We start from the raw sequence: 24,138 nt of genomic DNA on the forward strand, positions 1-24,138 counted from the left end.
GTTGTGTTTCAGGACGCGTTGATGAAGGCGAAAAAAGATAATTTAAAATTGGAACCTTTTTTTAATAAAAAGAAAAGTGGCAGGAGATGGGTTTAAATTTCTTTTTTTATTTAAAAATAAAATATATATCAATTATTTAATATTAAAATATAAAATATTTATAAATATTTGCTGCTCTTTTATAAATTGTGATGTATATATTAAATCTAAATACTTAATTAGTAGTAGTAGCGTTATATTATTTGGTTTGTTTCTTAAATTAAATTCTTTTCTTTTTTGTTTACAAAAAGGGAAATGGCATTGAAGGTGATTTTGTCATGGCTGTTGAGGGATAGCTTGTGTTTGAATTTAAATGAAATTTTTTTAAACAGACATTTGAATTTAATAATATATAAGGATTGTGATAATTAGAGATTAGTTGCTGGTTATCCATTCTCCACGTCTCAAATACATTTCCATTATTGTTGCTTTGATGGGTCCATTTATCTTTTTTGCCTTTATTTAAGTTTGGTAAATTAATTTTTGGACTCTTAAAACATTTTAAAAAAAAAGAATTGTTTCTTTTTTCATTTTAAGGAATTAAGAAAAATATAACTTAAAAAACCAAAGTGCTCCATATATTGGAGTATTTCATGGGATATTGGTAACAAAAAAATGCTAATCAAATTACATTTTTGAGTACATTAAGGAGGGAAATAAGGGATATTTTAGTTAGTATTAAAAAAATAAATAAATTTCTATTTAATTTTTTTTTTGTATTTCCTTTTATTAAAATGTTGACTATATAATTTAAATATATTGCCATATTTATTACTCTGTTAATTGGTTGAAATATATAAAAATATGTGTAATTGCTCCGGGAATTATAAGTCTTTCCCAATGATTATGTCTGTAATTGCTCCATCAAATATTCAATTCTATTGAATTTTCTCCCCTAAAGATCTTAATTTATATCACATCTCTTTTAGGTAACTTAATAATTATATCTTCATACTGATATTTGTCTTAATCAAATAATTGCACAAATGTAATTATCTATGAATAAATATGTAGGATTCAAATAAATAATAAGTATATGCATTATTTACAGGTAGGTCGAGTGTTGGTACTTTTATGATTAGGTTTAAGCTTGACTTGTACATTAGTAAGATTTATACTATAATTAATAATCATAACAATTAGAATATATGCTTCTTTTTTTCTTTTCTGGAAATGGTTCCGAATCTAATTTATTCGGTTAATTTTCAGACTTCAAAATTACGTTCACACTCAATCTAGTAAAATAATAATTAGTTCTATCTTAAAAATTTTAACATAATTGTATATCTAAAAATTGAATTTAAGACCTTAATTAAATCAGAAAAGACTTTTAATATCTCATATGGATTGTTAAATAGAATATAATAAATTGTTATTTAAAGCTTATACTAAAAAACTAACCAACAAACCCATCTCAAAAGGGAAAAAGAAGTTTAGAAAAAAGCAGATGAAAATGAATAATTTGTTTATAAGTTAAATTGGGGATGAAGCATGGGAGCTGATTAAAGAAATGAGCAGAGCCAAAAGTCAGAGCAAATACTTAAAGATGTGAAAATGATAATTAAATTTGTATAAGCTGAAGCAACAATGGAAGTTAGATGTCGGTGTCGGTGTTAGTTAATGGTTGAATGAGTATGTATGTATATTGATATGAGCTCTTTTTCTTTTCTTTTTTTCTATTTTCCCCCTTTTCCCGCGCTAAAACGCAAGCTCATCATCAATGTCCCTCGTGCACCGCTGTTGCTCGAGGTCAAGCTGGCGGTGGTGGTGGTGGCCGCTGCCGGGTCACGGAATCATTAGGTACAATTGGGCTATATACATATATATTTGAAATTTTTTAAAAACATCATATCATTTTTACTTGTTAAATATTTATAGAAAAAAATATTGTTTTCCTAATTTTTTAAATTTATAGTATAATTATTTTCCGTTTTTTTATCTAAAAATAATAAAAAAACAAAACGTAATTTAAAAAAAAATAAAAAATTATATTTCAATATTTACCACAGTAAAAATGAAAAAAAAATATAGTGAGTTTATTAAAAAATAAAAAAATATAAATATTTTTAATATTTCTTCTTTTTTAAAAATAATTATAAATATAGAGAAACTTAAAGCTCAAATTAGGATATATTTCTAAAACCAAACTAACTTTATAGGTGCTCTTATATTATTGTTAATCCAATATTTCTTTCAGAAAAATCAATCTTATTATAAATAATAATAATAATAATAATAAGCTAGATTAGGGAATGAATTAAGTAGGTATTATCCTTTGACTTATTAATTAGATTTTAAATTTATAACCAACATACAAGTAAGAAAAAGATTATTATTCCTTTGAAATTCTTATACCATTCTATATTATTTTATATATATAATTCAGTGAAATCATTTAACTGATAAATAATAATAATAATAATAATAATATGGATTACATCTCATTCTTGCTTGAGTGCACTTATTTTTGGGAGACACAAACATTTCACACCGTACTTCATCATTGTACCTTTTATTTATTTAAGCAGATTCCGTTGGGTTACTGGCACTTAATAAAAACTGAATATTCTATAGTTTCATTAGATTCTTGTTTGCTGTTTTGTCTTTTTTTTTTGGTATTGGGTGTCCAATGTCATATGTTTAGTATCTAAATACCCCCACCATCATTCTTCTCTCCTCGTTATTAATATATATCAATTCGATCCTATTTATTTCATTTTTAATAGCTATAAATATATATTTTTAAAATTTTAAAATTTATGTTTCGAATAATAAATGTTATTACCACTTAAGCTAAAGAATGCTGGTCTCCGTAATATTGTTCCTCTTGTCGATATATAGTACATATATATAAAGAATATATGCTATATTTATAATGCATCTTTCTTTTGCTTTTCTTTCAAGTGAATTTCATTTTGATGCTCATTATTGTTGCTTTGTTATCAATCAGAAGGTGAAGATAGACGGCAAGGAATGCTGCTGAAACGGGTATGGCAAAAACAAACAACAAGTGGTTTTATTCAGGTTATAATCACAGCCCATTTCATATTAAATTGTATGTTAAAGGTAGACTAGCAGACTTCACCACCAAAATTAAATCAACACAAGTAATTGAATTATCAGTTTTCTTCCTCAAAAAACCTTTGGAATCTTTTTGAGCTTGCTTCAATAAGATTTGAATTTGAGGTCTCTAAAAGAGATTTGTAAATGCAACTAATAGATTATATCTAAATTCAAAACAAGATTGGACCATTTACCACACAGCGAGAATTGCCAAATTTAAAAAAAAAAAGAAAAGAAATAATTAACAAATCATTTGAACTTCTTTTTTGATTAATTTACTAGTCTATCTGAAATGCTTGGATGCACTTCATTATCTTTTTTTAATTAAAAAATAGAAAATTAATAATTTGATAATACAATCCTAATATTAGAAACTTCATACAAGTTAGGTGCATTTCTTTCATCAAATGTATCTTTTTTTTTTTTTTTTCTATGTTCCTTTATAGCTAAGCTTTGTTTCACTTTTTTTGTTTCCTTCTTTTCTGCAGTGATTGCATTTTGCATCAGATAACATTACCATTGATTGCCTGAAAAAGGGGGCTTCTTGTTCACCGCCCAAGGATGTGTTCTTTTCAAGGCAATGACAACTAAACTTGATCCATGCCCAATATTATTGACTCTATTATACTATGCAAGCTATTATACAAAGATAGATCCGAATTTTACTTAATCAATGCTCTACTGAATTTGAATAGGCCAAAAACACTTAAATATATCTCGTTTTAACAAAATAATAGAAAATGAAAAATTGAGACACCATTTATGTAATTTTATTATTAATCATGGAAGAATTATCCATGCAATTATTGAAACAAATACAATTGTAATAACTATGAAAGTTAATATTTTTATGAAATTTAGAATTAAAATTATTATTTTATTTGTCTTTTCCTTCAATTTAAACGGAATTAAAATTAATAGTAAATACATTTCTTTATGCTAAATTAGTTGCTTGCATTTATTGATTTTATACTTTAAAAAAGATATTCAACATATGAAGTCCAGACATGGTACCAAATATGATTTTTCATGTTGGGAAGAGGTATAAAGGACACAGGTTAACTGAGCATAGACCCAAAACTAAATGGCACTTTTGAACAAGTCTAAAATATAAAAAAATTCTTTATCAGAATTTGATCTAAAAGGGTTAGTTTGGCTGGCAAAAGAAGTGTTCATCTTCTTGTTAATTAGGGTTGATCCACCTGAATAGCATTGTAACAATTTATCCTTGAAGACACTAAGTCGTTATAGAGGAATGCAGAGATCATTATAGAAGAAATATTCAAGTATCAACATGTGGAAAGATAATAGAGTATTAAATCTTAGATACTTTTACCGTATAATTTTATATTAAAAAGAAGTTTTTGATTCAAAATACAAACTACAAACCTTGAAAAACACAAGTCTTTTTTTAACTTACCAAATGTATTTCAAATGCCAGCCACACCAAGAAGGAAGTTTTGACAGTTGACATCATGGGATAAGCGCATTTGAGTACAAACATACTTTAGCCAAGCAAAAACCCTCCTCACTGTCAAATTGTTTCATATAAAGATAGAGATAGAATCAACAAACAGGGCATCCAGCTCTCCCTAGACTCGTTGAAACTTCTTCTAAAACTTCTATGACAGCAGCAAATGAAGGCCTTGCCATAGGATCTTTACTCATGCATTGTTCTATTAGCCTGCAAATGAAAATCACACATTTAATTTTTCTGGAGAAGTTATGGTAGAGTACAGATTGAACACCTTTGTTTAGTTTACCTTTATCATTGTCAGTTGCTAATTGGGGTTTAACTATTTAAAAGATTAGTTCATGACTTGTACTAATAGTTAAGCAGCTGGATCTGTTTAGAGCATTGAAATAGGAAGTACTGAGCATGATTATGATTGTCATTGTGCCATTACATTGGAGGTTACCATTTCAATAGCTTATCATATAAGACCATAAAATTTGATGCTAAATAGAGATCAAAATAACATGACAAACATAAATCAAGCAACCCCCCTGTCGCAGTTGTCTTTTGCAGACATGAGCAAGTCATGCTAGTGAGTTGTGCGTGTTTATGAAGATCTGGTGATCAATAATATTCTGAGTCTAACTCGAGGGGACAGAGAAGAAATATAAACATTTATTATTTCCACCAAGACCAGGAACAAGAGAAGTATTATACTTAGTAACATCAAATTTTGAGATTAAAATTGAGATTCACTTACTGCCGGATTCTTTTAGGACAACGGCTTATCTGAAACTTGGGTTCAAAATCAACAGATTTGAGATGTATGAAGTCAAACTTCATGTTGGTCATCATGTGCCTTCCTTCTAGCATCTGCAATACATTTATATCTCATATCTTAAGAACTTGCACAACCGATCAGCTATTAGCTGTCAGGAAATAAGACTGAGAAAGATAACCCTATTCTATTATTTCTTCATTTTCTGGACAGGCGAATAAAATTGCAAAATAATCATTACATTGATAATGAAATTGATGCATCCTCATTTTGGCATGGGCAAGTAGTGCATGTGCAGTTCATCTTTGTTTGTTTATTCATTTTCTTTGGTTATAGTTTTTGATAAAAGATTAGTAAGGTAAATAGTCTAAGCATTTTGCTCGATAACAATTGAGTTATATGCAAAAGAACTTTATCTTAAGATGAAAATATCCGAATTAAGCTAAGATGAGATTTCCTCATTGGCAGTGTATATAGATTTTGTGAATGGATCAAAAATCATCTAAAGAACAAAGCATTGATATCAGATATCTTACTAACTTATCCAAATTATATATACCTGATAAAATATGAGTCCAAATCTATAAATATCATTCTTGGTGTCATTTGATTGGTTGCTGGTGCTGCTAGGATCATCCTTTCTTTGGCCTTGAAAAACTAATAGATTCTCAAAAGATGCAAGAGCAATTAAATGTGCATGGAAAAGAAAGGGATGATAATAGCATACACATGTCTTGATTAGGATGTATCTGTTTGTACAACATTTGAACCCAATACTCGCCAATCTTCAAGTGATCAGCTTCATCCTGTAACAAGTTTCTGCATCCGGAAAGAAAACAAATTCAGCAAAATTCATCATTATCAGATTGAAAAATTAGGTGCCAGCAATTTTTACTCTTTTTATTGTTTTTGGATATGAAAGACTAATGCATATTGCATAAAGAAAAAACTACTAGAACTCCTCTAAGTTTAACATAGTGTGCACCTGGCTGTTAATAATATGGCACTTTAGTCCCTCCGGTTTGCTATAGCATGAGAGTTAATCTTTGAGGTTCCATACTATGAAATACAACATTTATCCCTCGAATTCTAAAATTAACTGCATCATACAGTAATTGTAAAATAGTATGGTACCTCAAGTACTTCTTTATGCTGATGGTAATGAAAGGAGAGGTTTAGACAATAATTAGAATAAACTGACCAATATGCCATTTTCAAATGCATCTAATATAAATACACCAAGGATAAAATTAAGGAAGTTGTACTTATATATATATATGCCTTTAGGGGACAAAGCTTACCTGGGATCCAAATGATTGTGCGCTATGGGAAAGGGCTTGTGCTCATGAAGATAATTGATTCCCCTGCTAATCATTTCAAATATTAGAATCACATCCACAGCTGGATTTTGACCAAACTTTCAAAATGAAATCAAAAGTTCAGATAACAAAACTTCCAAAAAGTTCAGTTAACAAGAAATTCTGAAATGTCACCATGATATATGAGCATGTGTAGAACTTATTCCAAAAAGCTAGCTAGCTCCAAGGAAGAAGGTGCCCAATCCACATACATATATGCTTCAGAAGAGCACAATAACTTAGCGAGATGTGACAAATTCAACCACTAACGGAACAGAAGATAGGTCGTAAGGAATTTTTTTTTCATGTGTAAGCTCTAAACTATATTGCTTTTGAAGAATATAGATGTTAACATAGTTAAGGTATGACTTGCCAATGAAGGAGACAAGAGAACACAACTGCACAAACGAAAGAAAAGCCGAAGTACTGCAGAACAAGAGAATGCCTGACAAAAAGATAGAAACTTTCCCCTTTTCCATTTTTCATTTATTAATCACGATAAAATTTTCTAGGACACAAATATACACTGTTCAATACAAGGAAACAGAAGATTAACATATGATAATTGGATTAAAAATTTCCAACATTTGTCAAACAATTGAAATAACATCAGTAGAGTGCAAAATGATTACCTAGCAATATCAAGTGCATAGCGCAGACCAGTAGGAAGATCGAGCCGACTTTTTGCAGACAAGATATCATCTAAATTCCCCTACATTAGTGTAAGAAAAAAGAAAGATCAGATAGAGCTTGACTCACTATACGACCCAAGAGCTATTACAAATAAGATCCGACAATTCTCGGGTATGAAAAACTTCTAGAAGTCCATATTTAGATGAATCAGTGGTGGTCAACTATATTGCATTTACAAAAATTTAATTCCAGTTTTGAGTTTTTGCAAAGAAACTCTTCAATGATATCATACAATTTGCTAAATGTTTTCATCCATGCAATGTAAATTACTAAATTCTTTAAACACCCAACATCTAATATTAAGCAAATGGAATACTCAGTGAGGCCAGATGTGAAAACATATAAAATGATTACTACAAGATTATTACAAAACAGAAAATTTCTGTGTAAAATTATGAGAAAAAAAGTGCATCTAAAGGCATGGGAAAGAAAGAATAAATATGTTAATAGTAGGAAATACTTTCGATAGGTACTCTGTGATTAGAATCATCTCTTCCCCATGGACAATTGAACCAAGAAACTGCAAGATATTAGGGTGTCGAAGTTCACGCAAGAGAGTGTTGACCTTGGCAGTCAATATCCTGAAATGCTCAACATGGAATTTTCTCATAGCCTAGAAGACTCTATGTAAAAAGTTTAAACTAAAAAAAAAAGTAAAGAGAAGGTAAAGTTAGGCATACATTTTAACAGGATGGTAAATCTGACTCTTAATGACTGTCTTAACAACCCATGTCCCACGCCACTTGACCTTGACAGATTCACCAAAGACACCCTGGTAATCATCATCAGAAGAGTGAAAGCAGGAAAACTTGTGCAGGAAGAATTATGCAACACATTATATCACATTTATTGCTTTTCCAGTTACACAAAGATCAATTTCAAAAGTTTTCAAGAATTTTAGTCCCGAGTCCATATAGACATTGCATAATAATGGCAAATAATTAGGGGGAGAGGGGGTTGCCTTGCTTGAGACCTCTACTACTGGGAATATAAATGTTTAAATTTGTGTTGCGGGCTGTAATGTAAATGCAATAGTACATTATCTTGGTCTCTATCTTTCATGATCACCATGATAGTAATTATGATGATGAGGAAGATTTAGTTTCCATAAATGCTTTATTCTAACTGACGAATTTATGGGTTCAAAGTTAAATACTGATTGGAACTTATTCCAATTACTCAGAAAAACATGATATACTTCTTTTGCATTGTCAGAGTTATGACGACTGTTTATCCAACTCAAAGTGGTTACGACCAAGAAAAAGTCATTCAAGAGGAACTGTTTATCTACAAAGAAGAAGAATAACCAGTCCAACTGCCTTATCTGAATAATCAAAGGAGCCTAGAGGTTACTAGTATTAAGCAATTGTGTATCATATACCTGCTCAACTGTTTTTGTCTGTTCTGTGTTCAATTCTGAAATATCAAAATTCAATTCGTTGGAATCTTGTTCATGTCGAACTGTCTGCATAAATAAAACATCAAGTCAAAAGCAGAATAGTGGCATTTAATTTTAAATATATTTGTATAATTTTCAGTTTAAGAAACGGTATGTCAATGCATTAACAAGGATTGCAGCAACAGGGGAAAGAATTGAAATACTTTATCTAAAAGACTTGTGTAGAAGATAACTGAGTTTGCACCTCCAATAGACTCAATTTGTTGAATTACAATAACTTTGGTCAGAAAGCTGTAAGAACAAAGAAAATTGCAGAAGGAATTGGATGAAAGGAATTATCACTCTAGCAGACAGATATTTAAAAAGCCTTGGTTGCTAACCATATTAAATTGTTTCAGGCACCCATCACTTCTAGAAATTTGCTTACATTTTGATCAAATTACTTGAGTTATTTGTAATTGTATTGATCCTTTCTAGTCCTAAATAGCCCATTCTCCAAAACAGAAACACAGTTGCAAATTTTTTGTTAAACAAAAAGAAGCTTTTTTACTTCCAGGATAAAAGGAACATTACCATTGGTTGGTCATTGATAAAATCTTTGCCTCCATTTACTTCTAGTATCCTACATATATCTCGATGACCATATAGTCTTGCATCTGTCAAGGGCTTGATATAACCAAAAAAAAAGGAGCCTGAATCAATTCTTTGACAATTTCAGATGTTCTCAGTAAACTTTTGCCAATAACTACATGGAAATTGTAAGTGCACAATAAAGAACAATAGTTCATATGAGATAAACTCAAAAGAACAAGAAACCCAACAAGTCAAGAGATGGAGATAAGGGAAATGAACTCCTAAATCATAAGAAATAACATTTTGCAATAATTTCTATACATCTGGCTGGTTCATTACTAGAGAGGATGTTTGTTATTTGTACCTTTCCAGGTCATCTTTTGGACCCATTGAGCCTCAGAATATGTCCTCATTGCTTTTAATTACAAAATTCTCACTTTTTGCACTCCAATTTCATCTTGTTCTTTTGCTCTTTTTGGACATTTTAGTACAATTCACGGTGATAAGTTTATGGAAGTTTTGATATCATACTTTGCTGGCTGCTTAGCACAATATGTGCAGAAAGTGTTCTTGAAGTACCAATGCTAAAGCTTGTGGAGCTTTTCAGTTGCATTATATTTGTAAAAGGAAATTTGTTAAGGATTTCTAGTGGTCTAGAAATATACACTACGTCACTTGACTCATAGCAGCCCCAGCATTCATTAGAGGTTGATTGTCATGCAGCGTCTACAAACCTCACATTGCACAAAATGGGCAGCAGACTGAGCCAGTACTCACTTGTGAGTTTGCCTCAAAACGTTACATCAACAAAATTAGCTCCATTTTCTAGCTTTGTCTTTGAAACATCCCATTCTATATTCTTTCTGATTCTAATTTCATTAACTTTGAAACTTTTAAGGAATTCTATTTTCTTTTTTTTTTAATTGGGCTCGAATTGGGATTCGAACTCCAGACTTTACAGCCAATGGAGACAATTCGTGTACTACTGAGTTGAAACCTCATTGGTAAATTTTGGTTCATTGATAATATACTAGAATAACCTAAACATAAACAGATACAACAAACATAAAACTAACAGTTGAAAAGAAATTAGGAATCAAGATACTAGAAAGAGCATACAGTCCTTTGCCAGCGATCCTTGAGATTAACATTAGCTTTATAGTGAAGAAGAAGCTCAACAATAGGAGCATGGCCTTCACTAGCTGCAAGATGCAGAGCAGTCCTCCTATCATAGTCTTGCACATTAGGAGAAGTACCAGCTCGTAACATCTGGTTCAAACCAACCCTGTCACCTCTTGATGCAAAACTCAAGAAATTCCCTATCAGTTGCATGTCAAAATCAACTGAACAGTTGTCATCTTGCATCTGATCATGATCCTCCATATTTTCTTTCAAACCATTACAAAACCTGTCATCCATGAAAGAAAATGAAGGAAAGAAAAAGAAAAAGAAAATAAAGACTGATCATGAGACTAAAAAGATTAATGGGGTTTATGAACGAAAACAAAGGGTGAATTTAGTACCAGTTTCAAGCCGACTCCAGGGAAGTTGCGCCGGCGTTGAAGAGGGAGAAGAGGGAGAAATAAAGATGGTCTGTGTAGAGACTTGTTTTGGTGGGAAAATGGGCGGTTCTCTCTATGTGCAAGAGTGTTTGGTCTCAACGGCCACTAGTGTTTTGTTTTTGGAAAATTAATTTTATTTCTCTATATTTCTTTTAGAAAAAAAGAAAAGGAAAAGAAGACTCTAGTACTATAGAACCAAATTTTGAAAAATAATTTTGATTCTTGTTATCAGAATCCACATTTTGGCCTCAAACAATTATATACATGAGCAGGAGAAGGCTTTACATAATCAATAGAATATGTTCTTGAATATTATCGAACAAGAAAAAAGATTTTGTTAACAAGTTAAAAGATTATGTTAAAATTTTATGAAATTTATTTATAAATTTAAAATTTATGATTTAGTTTGGTGAGAAATGGAGTAAATACTTTGTCTTCAGATCCTTGGAACTATATACGCATCCTGAAAATATGAATACTTTTGGCCTATTCAGGAAATACAGCAGAGAATCATTCTTTCTTCTGTTTGTTAGTGCCTGATGAAAGTTTTCATTAACATATTGTCTATCGTCTCCAAGGTTACTGGAGGTTTATCAGTCTTCAGGGCTTTCACAATTCTGAAAAAAAAGCTGTTCAGTTTATGGTGATTCCATCTCGGGATGGGACCAGAATTGGATTTCCAATGGAAGTTGGGACGTTTATTAATTATGGGTTTGTAGGAATCAGAAATCTGTCAGTATTCTTTCAGGCTGTCAGCATTAGTAGCAAATAGTGGCTTTACGAGGACAGTTTTATTTTCTAGGAACTCTTATGCATATGACAAATTTGTGAGGTCAATTCCAGGCAGACCAGCCATAGTATTTCGGAGTGATCGAGAAATCACATTGTTATATTGGACAATATTATGCTTTGATTGTGAAGTGAATTCATTCATTGTTATCAACATTAAGTGACTTTTGACAGGACAATGACATGTATTATTCCTTTGCAGAATTTGGAAATTGGAAGGCTTTGGAATTTGAGGCTTTCTGATTTCAGCTGCAAGCAACATCTGTGGAAAATGCCTTATGATGAAGAAGAACAAATCCAACTTTACAAGAAGATTACTTTTCCCCAGCTATGTGCTCAAGAGTTTGACAATGGTTCTGTATTTGGGGAAGTACACGTGATTAACCATATATTAGGCCAATTTTGGGGTTCACTCGAATAATTTTAGAGAAACCATAAACATGATAATGGTTGGTGATGTAGCATACATTTGTTATATTTGGATTGCGCTGCATGATAACAAGATTTGGTTGGTGGATTAAGACTTGGAAAGCCTTTGCCAGTTTATCATATTGTGTTATTCATGTAAAGACTAAAATCAATTCACTATCAACTCATCTCATAAGCAAAGTTGAAACCAAAAACCAGAGGGGAATTCTACATGGATTCATGGATTCTACAGAATGGAAGTTCTGATATAGTAAAATCTCAAAACTTGCCAGTAATTTATTCAATATTTTTTCTGTATTATAATGATATATTTTTAACTTATTTTTTATACTAAGAAAGAATATTCTAAAAAAGAGAACTAAATAAGATGCAAACGTTTATCCTACTTGCGCTAAGTGTATACAATTTTTACGTTTAAATCATGTGTCACATGCCATTCATCTAAGAAATTGATTCTAAGGACCTCCAGGCCTGCCCCACTTATACCTATTAAACTCATATTTGGGACGAGTGTAAATGTAAGCAAACAGTTCCCAAGTTGTATTATTTCTCATACGCATTAAAGATGATTATGTACTTGCTGTCACATACCTTTTCTTTTATTATTACAATTAAAATAAAACGTATTTACGATCAGATTAAGCTTATTTTTGGATTGCTTCCATGCCACATCGAACCTTAACTAGTGGCAGTACTGCAAGGGCATTCTGTAGTCTGATTAATGTGCATAGCTAAAGACAAAAGGTTATTAAAATCCATTAACCACTCATAAGCAAGTTCAGATCCAACTTAATCACATTAATAACTCATAAGAACAGCTAGTTGAGACCCAAAAGAAGGATACTAATTTAAGAGCGGTCACTTCATTCTCCAGTTTTGTTTACTACCCTTTTCACGGTATGATTTTTCTGTCTTATAATCTTTGATTGTCTTCAAATCAAGACTAATGTCCGTTCAAATGAGGTGTTGATTAATTACAGGCTTAGGAACACTTCATTAATCAGTCTCAACTACTGCTCAGAGAGCATTAATGACCCAGCATTATTGCTGCTGTAAAAAATGTCTAGACCCATCTATAAAGATACCTTAACCAGATTGAAGCCTTAATGTGCTAAAGCAACTAAAAGAAATGGCTTCCAATCGAGTACTCTACTTCATTGTTTTCAGTTCTTCTCTGTTCTTGTTTATTTCTTTATGTGCTGCTGCTGCTGCTAGCATTGAGCCATCTCCGACTTTTCTTTCCAAGAAAGTTGTTACACAGAAAGTTGCTTTGTCTTTGTACTATGAATCCCTGTGTCCGTATTGCCAGAATTTCATTGTGAAACCTTTAGCAGAGGCCGTCAAGAGTGACCTCATGACCATCGTTGATCTGCAACTCTTCCCTTGGGGCAATGCTGTCTTACAGCCCAACAACACCGTTGTTTGCCAGGTTTTACATTTCTATCTTACTAACAAATTTGGGTTGTCTTTCACTTAAATTCCAATTGTTTCTCTCTCAATTCCACTAAGACTGTTTCCGGTTGCCATATTTGCTCAGCATGGGGAAGACGAATGCTACTTGAATACCATTCACGCCTGTGCCATCAATCTCTGGCCTGATGTGGTAAGACCAACATTTTCCTAATCTCTTTTTCAATAGCCATTACAGAACTGAGTTTCCAAGTTAATCATGCATTGAGTTTTATTGCACAGATGAAGCATTTCAACTTAGTCAAGTGCATTGAAGAGCAACAACATCCAGGCATCACCCGAGTTTCGGCAGAAGAATCCTGGCAAGTATGTGCTGAGAAGTTGAAGTTGCCAAGTCAGCGCATTAAAGATTGCTATGACACTGGCCTTGGAGGACAGGTTTGATTTTTTGACATGCAACTTTCTTGAACTAGAACCCGTCTCACTCACTTATTTTGCATAGGTTAATTCATCTGACATTTTATGTGAAATTAATGTAAATGCAGCTTCTACTGCAATTCGGCAACAAAACAAACCACCTCAAACCTCCTCATCAATACGTACCTTGGGTGGTTGTGAATGGAACACCTCTGCTCGTTGTCAGTCATCATTCTTAATTCACAAACTTATTACTCTGCTTGTCTCTCGCCCCCTAAATAACTTTTTTTTGGTTGTTCTTTTCCATATTTTCTGGAAGCAGGAATACGAGAATTTTGTGTATTATGTCTGCAAAGCATACAGAGGGAAATTATTACCAAAGGCTTGCAGTTCACATCACATAAGCTCAAATTCCAAGGAAAAAGAGGCCTGCAGTTCCCATTACATAAGCTCAAATTCCAAGGAGAAGTTGACAGAGTCAGCCGCACCCCAGGGTCCAGCCACCCTGGAGATTAACGCAGATCCTCCAAAATGATTTTTTTTTTTTTAATAGGACCAGCACGTCCTTTAACTACATCAATGATTAACTGGCTCATTTCTGTGTAATTAGCTTTCTGTTGCTCTGCTTTTTGATGCAAAAGGACCGCCCCTTGTTACTGTTGCTAGCTAGTTCATGCAGCTCATGTGTTGTAATTGAAGTTCTGCCAGTAATAATATTGAAAATCGGGTTGCTGGGCATCATTTGCTTTTGGCCAAAAATCTAACCAAAGCTATTAACATTTCCCCTTTCTTTTTGATAGAGGCTCCTGTAGCTTTTGCCTGTCATGGTTAAATGAATCAACTTATCTGCAATTAAATTAATTAATCCAATTTTGCATGAGACAATCTAGAGAAATTTTCAAAACTAAACCACTAAATTCAAACTTTTTAATCTTTTAAACCAAAACTAAATTGGGTATACTTGCAGATAATTCTGCAAGCTGTGTTCTTTCATTTTTAGGACCAAGTAGGGAGGCAAGGAGCAAGAATAGTTATAGCAATTATACCTGGTGAAGGAGTATCTTTGTGCCTGACTGAAGAATCGAACATTCTTCTTTGACGTACTTTTTTCTGAATGCTCTAAGTAGACTTGTACGAGTTCCATTAAGTTGTCTGTGAAAATGCACATAAAATCTTTCCTCCTCCATTAATATATTGAGAATTTAACAAAAGAATTCTCTCTAAAAATGGATTACCGATGGATTAGAAAACTTGGTTCCTTAAGTTTATTAATTGTAGATGTAATTTTTATGTCGGTAGTGAATTAAAAAAAATTAAAAAATTATTGAGTAATTTAATATGTGGATAATAAAGTTTATTAATCATATAGGAACTTTTTGGCGGGAATGATGAGGCCATATTTAGAGCCTAATTTATCTATGAATATCAATTAAGTTTTATCCGAAAAATCAATGCTAATCCATCACTAATACTTCTCATCTTTTTTAACGCCTCATTTAGCAATACAAGTATTCCACCGGTAAAAATTCATAGATAAACTATCGATAAATTGTGCAAAAAAAGCTTTACTCGCCTTCTATTAATAATATTTTATAGACAAATTATAAATTTTTATAATAATTGAATTTTAATTTATTATTAAATTTAAATTTTTAAAATTTTTAAATTACTATAAATCAATTAAATTTATTAAATCAGATTATCAATGTGCATAAGTCATTATCATTAACACCGTCAAAACAAAAAACCATCAATATTGTTATTGCTTTTTTACATCCTCCACACTATTACTCCCACATAAGGAAGAAAATAAGAAAAGAAAAATATAGGAAATTTTTTTGTTTAATTTATATCTTAAAGCAAAAGGTACAAAAAGTGCTCTTGAATTTATTAAAAAAATTTAATTAAGTTTTTATTATGTTTTTGGTTCAATTAAACCCATTAATTTTTATAGAAAGTCCAATTAAGTTTCTATCCTATTTTTTAGCTTAATTAAATTTATTAATTTTAATAAAGGTCCAATTAACTCATAATACTAACAACTGCCAAAATACCATTAAATGTAAGGATCCCATTATTTTGAAAGTGTGAATAATAACCGCTCTGAATATTTTAAAATTATGCCTATATCACATGAGGGAGAGAAAGCCACTTCTTTTTCTTTATTTTTGCACAATTAGTATTTATAAATTCTAATTTACAAAAAAAAATAGTGATTTCTTTTCTCACCTGAAATGACAATAATATTTTCGTCTTTTTCATTAGGCTCATTTGTAAGTAGATGGTGAGTGCAAGTTGTTGAGTTAGATTACATCACACCACCTTTAATATGTTTTTGCAATAAAACTATAAAGATGCACATTTCATAAAGGGAAACCAATCTTGGAAGGAGGTTCTACATTTGTAGAAGCTATGATGTAAGTTAAATAAAGAAGAAGAAGTGATTTTCTCTTCCTTACATGATATAAGTGTGACTTTAAAATATTTAGAGTGGTTTATTATTCTTGTTCTCAAAATAATAGACAATTACACTTAATGACATTTTAGACGCTGTTAGTATTAGGGGTTAAATAGATATTTTATAAAAGTTAATGGGTTTAATTGGCCAAAAAAATGATAAAAACTTAATTGTACATTTTAAAAAAGTTAATGAGTTTTATTGAGCAAAAAAAAAAAGATAAGAACTTAGTTGGACTTTTCTAATAAGTTCAAGGGCTTTTTTTTTCTTTTTACCTTTTGCTCATCTTTTACGACATGCATAGTTTTGTGTTTTATTTATGGTAAAAGTACATATAAGTCCTTAGATTCTTAACCGAAACACAATTAAACACTTAAACTTTGTATTAACTTGATTACACTCTTAAGATTAAAAAAAAAAGCAAAACAATTATATATTTAAAGCTAGCTCTGTTTATTTCACTGCGTAATGGCACGAGACTTGGTTAGCTTTAGATGTAAAAAGAACCACTTTAACTCTTTCTAACTCATTTTTTTGCATATAAAAAAGTATTAATTATACTTTTTAATAGATACAAATTACAAAATGATAATCTCTCTTTTACTTTAATAAAGAAAAATCAACATCATTAATATTAATTAAAAATGAGTTAGCTCTAAAATTATAACTGTCTGTTATATTTAAATTTTATGGATGTAAGAGCATTTTCGATGCATTCGTTTTATATATCAAATTTTTTATTTTAAAAAGTTATATATTCAAATAATACTTTAATGTATTCTTTATCTTTAAATATAAAGTAGAGAGTTGATTTGACTCTTTATATATGAAAAATGAAACTTCACTTTATATTTTATATTTAATAAATATATTATAAACTTCTATGTATTTAATTAATTGATATTATTAATTCTTATTTTTCTATGAATAAATATTAAAAAGAAAAATACTAATGCTTATTAAAAAAATATATAAAATATAAAATTTATATTGAAATTAAATTAAACATTTTATTTTTCATATTCAAATATTTTTTAAATTATTTTTTATTATAGAAATTATATTACTTAAAATAAAGAATATCATTAGAAATGCTCTAATTGAGCTACTTCGGAGTACTGAGATTTAATCGTACTTTGGCAAAATATTCAAGGGTTTATCTGCATCTTTTGCGTTTATTGATTTTTAGTCCCTAAACCTGATAGTTTCTCCCTATCACACACACAGTCCATGATCTATAGCTAAAATGGCAGGAATAAGGTTACTTCCAGAAGAAGCGGACCTGAGTCAACAGCAAAGCCGAGGAGGTGCTGCAGGTGGCGATCTGGTATCGGACGATGAGAGGTCGGTGGCGGCAGACTCATGGTCTATAAAGAGTGACTACGGAAGTACTCTCGATGATGACCAGCGCCACGCCGATGCTGCCGAGGCTCTCTCCTCCGCTACCAACTTCCGTACTGCTTCCGATTACAAGTAACCATTCTCTTTTTTGTGATTTTATTTATTGATTTATTAATGGTGTAGTTTTAAAACTGGTACTTATAGTAATGTTTTTAGGTTTAGGTTTTCTTTAGGATATGGTTTGCGTAACGTTTTAATTGTTAATTATTTTTTTGTTTTACTGAATTGTTTCCTTTTCTTTTTTAGTTAGAAATTGATTTAAAATCTGGAGAATCTTTGAGTGCTATTATTTTCACCTTGAAAATTTATGTTTGGTTTGGGGTGTGTGCTGTGCGGCTGTGCACTTTTCATATACGAGTTATTATATACACAGTTCAGACAAGGAGGAACCGGATGGTGAAGGAGTAACATCAATGTTAGGTCTCCAGAGTTACTGGGATTCTGCATATGCCGATGAGTTGGCAAACTTTCGTGAGCATGGCCATGCTGGTGAAATATGGTTAGGATTCCTTTTTTCTATCTACTTCTGCTATAAAACTAATAAATTTTACCCTGTTCAACTTCTTTGATTTGTATAGAACCCACGTTTTCACACCAGAAATAACTTTATTAAATCCAAAACTTCATAACAAAAATTTACTAGAAAATACTGAATTTTCATAGCTAAAATTAGTCTTTGTTCACTGGATCATGTTATTTTACATGATGATGAAACATGAAATTCGTGTGGTGTTACCTAAATGGAGATATAAAGTTTAGAAAATGCCGGTTTATGTCTTAGGCATCTACGAGGCTGCACTATTTGCAGTTTTAGTTTCTTCAGGCCCCAAAAAGAACGACTTGATATAATAGAAGATTAAGGGCTTTGGAGTTCATCTCTTCAAAGGATTTTTAAAGAATATTTTCTTAATAGTATATTTTAACTTAATATTTAGTGTCATTCCTTGATAGTGCCATGTTGTAGTGTTGGAATCATTCCTTTGCAGTCTGGAGTCACAGCCTTTCTGCAAAATGAAAGAGGGAAGGCTGCGTATGATAAACAATCCTCTCTCTACCTTCAAAAGGGAAAGATCCTTGTTCGCTAGGAACATTCTTGTATATATCTATTCTTTATGGGAAATTTATCACAGTGTCTCATAGAGGTACATTAATTTGGATAGTCAAGACACATTTGAGTTTTATCTAGTTGTATAGGATATTGGGTTTGACAAGTTCTTGTAATTAGTGACTCTTCTCTTATTTTAGTTGTTTCACAGAAGAATTAAGCTATTAACCTCTGATCCAACACAATGCTTGTAGCATGACATATCATCAATTATTATGCTCTTACAATTTAACCTCTATGCAATTCATAGTTTGAGTTTCTTGGGTCTTACAAAGTGCTTATAGAAGTGAGCTGCAAAAGATAAAATAAAATAGAACTAGGACTCATGACACAATCCTTGCATAAAATAAAAAACATAACACACAACCAAAAAAAAGAAATAAAAAGATTATGACAATCATGCTCAAAAGGCATTTAACAAACAACAAAAAGGCAATATTCAAAAGAGATGATAAAAGTAAGACATAGTCTTATAAATAACTAGAAGTCCTAAGATAGTAGAAATCCTAAAGCATCTTCCATTACTGATTTATTATAAGTCTATAATTATGGTCTTGGTTCTACTACATATTCTATATTAAGTCTATGATGAAGGACTGATATTATTGTATGTCGTAAAGAAGAAAAAACAAATAAAAGTCAAAATATTACAAAGGCGCGCTTCGCCTTAGGTTTGAGGCGCACAAAGGCGCGTGCCTTAGTGTAGTCGCCTGCCTTTCTTGGCTTGAGGCGCTAAGGCTTGCGCCTCTCGCCTCAGGCGCGCCTTTGACAACTATGGTGCCTCTATAAAATAGATAGCAATTTTTTGAATTGTGAAGAGTTGAAGATGCTTATTCTCATCATTATTATTATATTAAAGAATAAATATTGGATGTAAGTGATTTTCTGGAGGCAGAGATTTGTTATGGAATGCCATTTTCTTTGTTCACCTGTGCTAAATGGGTTAGAGCATTTGGATGCTCCTGTGAAATGGTCACTATAGGTGAGGTTTCCTTCTAGCCATTGTAAAATTACAATTACCCTTGATGTATCCCAAGTTGTTTAGTTGATCTCACATTCTTTAGATAAGTTTGTTCATGGTGCTACTATTGCACTTGTCACTTTATAGTTGCCATATATAGGATATAAACTCCTCAAAATATTGGAGGCTGCAATTGGAGAATTAAGCTGATATTAGTAACTGTTCTGGTAAATTTTTAGGGTGTATCTGTTATAGCATCTGTTATTGAATTTGATATGATCATATCATATGAAAATAAAGGTGAGATATGCAAAGATCTTGATTAATCTCTTGTCATACTGGTATTCTATTGTATCACTGCTATGTGAAACTCATTTACTTGTTGCTTTCTTCATTCCCCCTAGGTTTGGGTCTGATGTCATGGATGTTGTTGTTTCTTGGACCAAGAGCTTGTGCATCAGGATTTCACAGGATCACATTTCGAATCATGTTGATATTGAACAGGATGATAAATGTTTGCCTTACTGGAGTGTACTTGACCTTGGAACTGGCAATGGTTTGCTCCTTCAAGAACTTGCTAAGCAGGGGTACACTTTGAGATTTTGCCCTTAATTTTGGTATTAAATGCTAATTTAATCAAAATATTTTAGATTAGTTGTAAAGACGCAATATCTGGATTGTGAGGTCATGTTTATTCAGATCACTAGCCTCATATGTGATTCAGAGCATATGTAAGTTGGAAATTAACATTCGCTGTCCTGAAAATCATGCCGAACATTTTGAAAACAGCAACTGCTTGATAATAGTGGCTAAAAAAATGAGCTGGCTCCATTTAAGGTATCTAGTGTGTGGCTTTGTTAGAAAATATATATAAAGGGCTTCAATATGTCTATGTTCACATAATCAGATATGCAGATCAAATGCATTCATGATCAGAAGTATATCCAGTACATTTTGTTATGTGAATTACTATATGCTTTCACACATACATGCATGTTCAAACTGGAATGTGTATATGTGTTCCATTAGGAGTTTATAGAAGTGGTTCTTTTTTTTCCCTAGGAATGTCAGTTGTAGAATAATCTTTCTTCTAGAAATGTCCCTGCACATTGCAAAGCTTCATGCAAAGTTGCTTTTCCTGAATGTTGATTGCTGTATTCAAATAGTGAAGCGATATTGATTTGGTGTCCTTGGGTCCAGGTTCTCTGATTTAACTGGTGCGGATTATAGTGAAGGGGCGATCGACCTTGCTAGGAAGCTTGCTGACCGTGATGGTTTTTCCAATATCAATTTTTTGGTATGATGAGCTTCAAGTCATGATCGAATTCTTTTCGTTTTATATTTTACTTGTAACTGTCGTATTGTCTGATGCTCTTCCGCATAAAAATCTTAAACATCATTCAATCAGATTGCAGTTTAATCCACAAGACCCATGATCCTTGATGTTCCAATTCCTAGGCCTATTTGTCAATTTTAAGTTCAGGAGGAGAATAACAAATCTAGTACTAACCTTATACCTTCCACACATTCATACAAAAAAAATTCTTTTAGATCTAAGAGAGACAAAAGTTGGCTGCTGTGGGCTTGAAAATGAATCCCGATTCTAGGATGCAGTAATTTATGACTTAGAACTAAAAACTGAGATTTAAGAGGTCTTGAGTTAATCAGTAGAGAACGACCAGGAACACATGTGGAAATTAGAGTCTAAGTTGGTTAGTGTCAGTATGTGTTTAGTGGCTGGTTAGGGTAAGGTAATGAGGATAAAGAAATTCTCATAACTATTTATCCAAAAGCCCAATAAATAGCTATATTCTTTAGTATTTGTGGATACTAAGAGACTCCTTTTATGAGAATTAGTGATCCAAACAAGAAATTTTCTAATAAACGGCACAAATATGAAGATTTCATAATTAAAGTTAGAATTTTATAGTAGAATAAATGCTGAATGATTAAGGATATTTTCCTTTGATCAAAATGCTGCTGCTTGTTGTAGGATTAAATTAATGGACTTCCCAAAAAGGAGTGAAAGTGTAAGTAAATGCACAAAATTGAAAGTGGACACGACATTGTAGTGCATTCTAACATGAAAGGTTTTTCTTTTTTAGGGAATCTCTAATATAAGAAACAGAAAATTATGAAATATAAGGTTTCTAAAGGCCTTTTATGGATCAGTTCCTTCGTTAGTTCATCCGAAGTGATGTGGCAAAAAGGCTGCTTCTGGCTGTGAGTAATAAAATATGTGTAATTCTCTTGACTTAAACTTAAGATAAGTTGCCTCTTCTTTGATTATGGTTTACTTTAAAAACTGGCACAATTCAATATTGGACGATTAGTAATTTATTAGCATGCACAAATACTGTTGTAATTAATAGTCACAACTAGTAGCAATAAGTTAATGAACTATTTGATAAATATGAATTAACCTTCAAATATTCATGCAAAATATTCTATTGAGTGATTTATATGTGTATTATTTGTAAAATGCTATCAATTTATCAATTATTTGTATTGTGTTGAACAATTATTAAAGTTGGGCATAGCTGATATGTGTTTTATTAGAGATGTTATTGGTACCAGTAATCCTTAAATATAAGCTTAGGTCATGCTAGTTGCTGCTCAGACTGAAATCTTTTTTTTTTTTTCTCTAGAATTTTCATTTCAGACATAATTCACTGCCTTGTGCTTTCTATTACCAAATATGCTATGGTGAGGATTTTTGGCAAAAACTCTCATCTTGATCATGGGATGTTTCCACTCACAAGCTTTATATGAGAGCCCTACTTGCTCAAAACAAGCATTTAGGCACTAATATAATTACACTTGAAAATTCGCATCCTGAGCATCATGTTGTTTGATATAACTCTTTATGTGCTAATCCCATAAGGCCATAACCCATAGGTTGCAGATAACAATGATGCAATTGCTGTGAAGCCTAATGAACAAAAGAGTTGGTGCACATTAGCTAAATATTGTATCAAGTGTATGCAATTGAGTTTTATGAGAACGAATACTTCCATATCCAGATTTCTTTTTTTTTTTAAATGATAATGTGTTTTCCAACTATATGTAGATATGTTTCGTGGTTCCTATTTGTTTTTCATTTTTGAACTGTTGTAGAATGAACCAATATCCTCTTTATAACATTAGGTTCTTCATACTGCAAAATTGAATTGTATTAATTTTGATTCCGTGTAAAACTTTAATTGTAGTGGATGATTTAGTTAGTACTTCATGCTTTCTCTCAAAATCGACATAAGTATTTGTTTCCAGTTGATGACTGTTTAATTCTGTTTGTCTAAAACTTGTTTCTGTTAACATCCATTTGGCCTTTAGGTTGATGATATCCTGGAGACGAAGTTAGAAAGACAGTTCAAGCTTGTCATGGATAAAGGAACTTTAGATGCTATTGGATTGCATCCCGATGGCCCTATCAAAAGGTATAGCTAATAGCATCCTTATGTTATCCATCTACTTGTTAAATAGTGGAAAATAGAACTAATCCTTTCCTACTGTTTTTCTCTTAGGATCATGTACTGGGACTCTGTTTCAAAGCTGGTTGCATCTGGCGGTATTTTGGTAAGCATCTTCGTTGAGGGTTATTATTGTAGAATCAGACACCCTGTTGCATTTTGCACCTAGACGTTGTAACCTTTCTTAGATTATATCACATTGCAGCAAGGTCATTAATTTTCCTGTCATTAAAAGCTTTAACTAATATTACTATCGGCTTCTCCTTTTTTTTTTTTTTTTTTTTCATCACGCCGATAGGTGATCACATCTTGTAACAATACAAAGGACGAACTGGTACAAGAGGTAGAAAATTTCAACCATAGGACTAATGTGTCTCAAGGATCAGAAATATCAAAGGACCAAGCGTCTGGAGATCATCCTATATTCCAATATTTCGATCATGTTCAAACATATCCCACATTCATGTTTGGTGGAGCTGTAGGATCGCGGGTCGCCACTGTGGCCTTCCTTCGGAGCTAAACACTAGATCTATCCTTGACGGAATCGAATGGTTAGGTTTTTTTTTCCCCCTCTAGAATATGTTTCTAAGGTGTTTATGTCTCTACATGATGGATGTCTCTTCTTCAGAATAACTTATTATTGTGTTTGAGAATGAAGTGTCTTAACAAATTAGTGATATTTTAACAAAACTTCATGATTTGATTGAACTTTCAACTTTACAAACAATGCTGAAGCTGTTGAATTTTGTCAATGTCAAATTTTGGTTTTATAATTTA

General features: G+C 31.8%; 3 protein-coding genes across 4 annotated transcripts; 2 read left to right on the forward strand and 1 right to left on the reverse strand.

The window, feature by feature from the left end:
• Positions 1-4,417: 4,417 nt before the first annotated feature.
• Positions 4,418-11,067, reverse strand: LOC8265009 (integrin-linked protein kinase 1). 2 transcript variants are annotated; one of them, XM_025158946.2, is made up of 12 exons: positions 10,883-11,067; positions 10,479-10,767; positions 9,360-9,452; positions 8,769-8,852; positions 8,068-8,159; positions 7,848-7,968; positions 7,327-7,406; positions 6,638-6,700; positions 6,064-6,155; positions 5,896-5,993; positions 5,319-5,431; positions 4,418-4,786 (listed from the first exon to the last, which is right to left on the reverse strand). In XM_025158946.2, exons 2-12 carry the CDS (start codon positions 10,740-10,742, stop codon positions 4,669-4,671), a joined length of 1,218 nt encoding a protein of 405 aa, XP_025014714.2. In that variant the 5' UTR covers positions 10,743-10,767; positions 10,883-11,067; the 3' UTR covers positions 4,418-4,668. The 2 variants fall into 2 exon arrangements, with proteins under 2 accessions (XP_025014714.2, XP_002528052.3); XM_002528006.4 differs by having other exon boundaries at positions 5,896-5,984; positions 10,883-11,051.
• Positions 11,068-13,231: 2,164 nt separating this feature from the next.
• Positions 13,232-14,704, forward strand: LOC8265008 (gamma-interferon-responsive lysosomal thiol protein). The gene is made up of 5 exons (XM_002528005.3): positions 13,232-13,568; positions 13,677-13,742; positions 13,832-13,987; positions 14,095-14,187; positions 14,289-14,704. Exons 1-5 carry the CDS (start codon positions 13,269-13,271, stop codon positions 14,499-14,501), a joined length of 828 nt encoding a protein of 275 aa, XP_002528051.2. The 5' UTR covers positions 13,232-13,268; the 3' UTR covers positions 14,502-14,704.
• A 2,913-nt stretch (positions 14,705-17,617) lies between these two features.
• LOC8265041 (EEF1A lysine methyltransferase 2) lies at positions 17,618-24,138 on the forward strand. The gene is made up of 7 exons (XM_002528004.4): positions 17,618-17,897; positions 18,199-18,324; positions 20,296-20,478; positions 21,092-21,188; positions 23,225-23,328; positions 23,416-23,467; positions 23,660-24,138. The coding sequence occupies exons 1-7, from the start codon at positions 17,671-17,673 to the stop codon at positions 23,879-23,881; spliced, it is 1,011 nt and encodes a 336-aa protein (XP_002528050.2). The 5' UTR covers positions 17,618-17,670; the 3' UTR covers positions 23,882-24,138.

Source organism: Ricinus communis, chromosome 5 (genome assembly GCF_019578655.1).
Source record: "Ricinus communis isolate WT05 ecotype wild-type chromosome 5, ASM1957865v1, whole genome shotgun sequence".
Classification (NCBI taxonomy): Eukaryota; Viridiplantae; Streptophyta; class Magnoliopsida; order Malpighiales; family Euphorbiaceae; genus Ricinus; species Ricinus communis.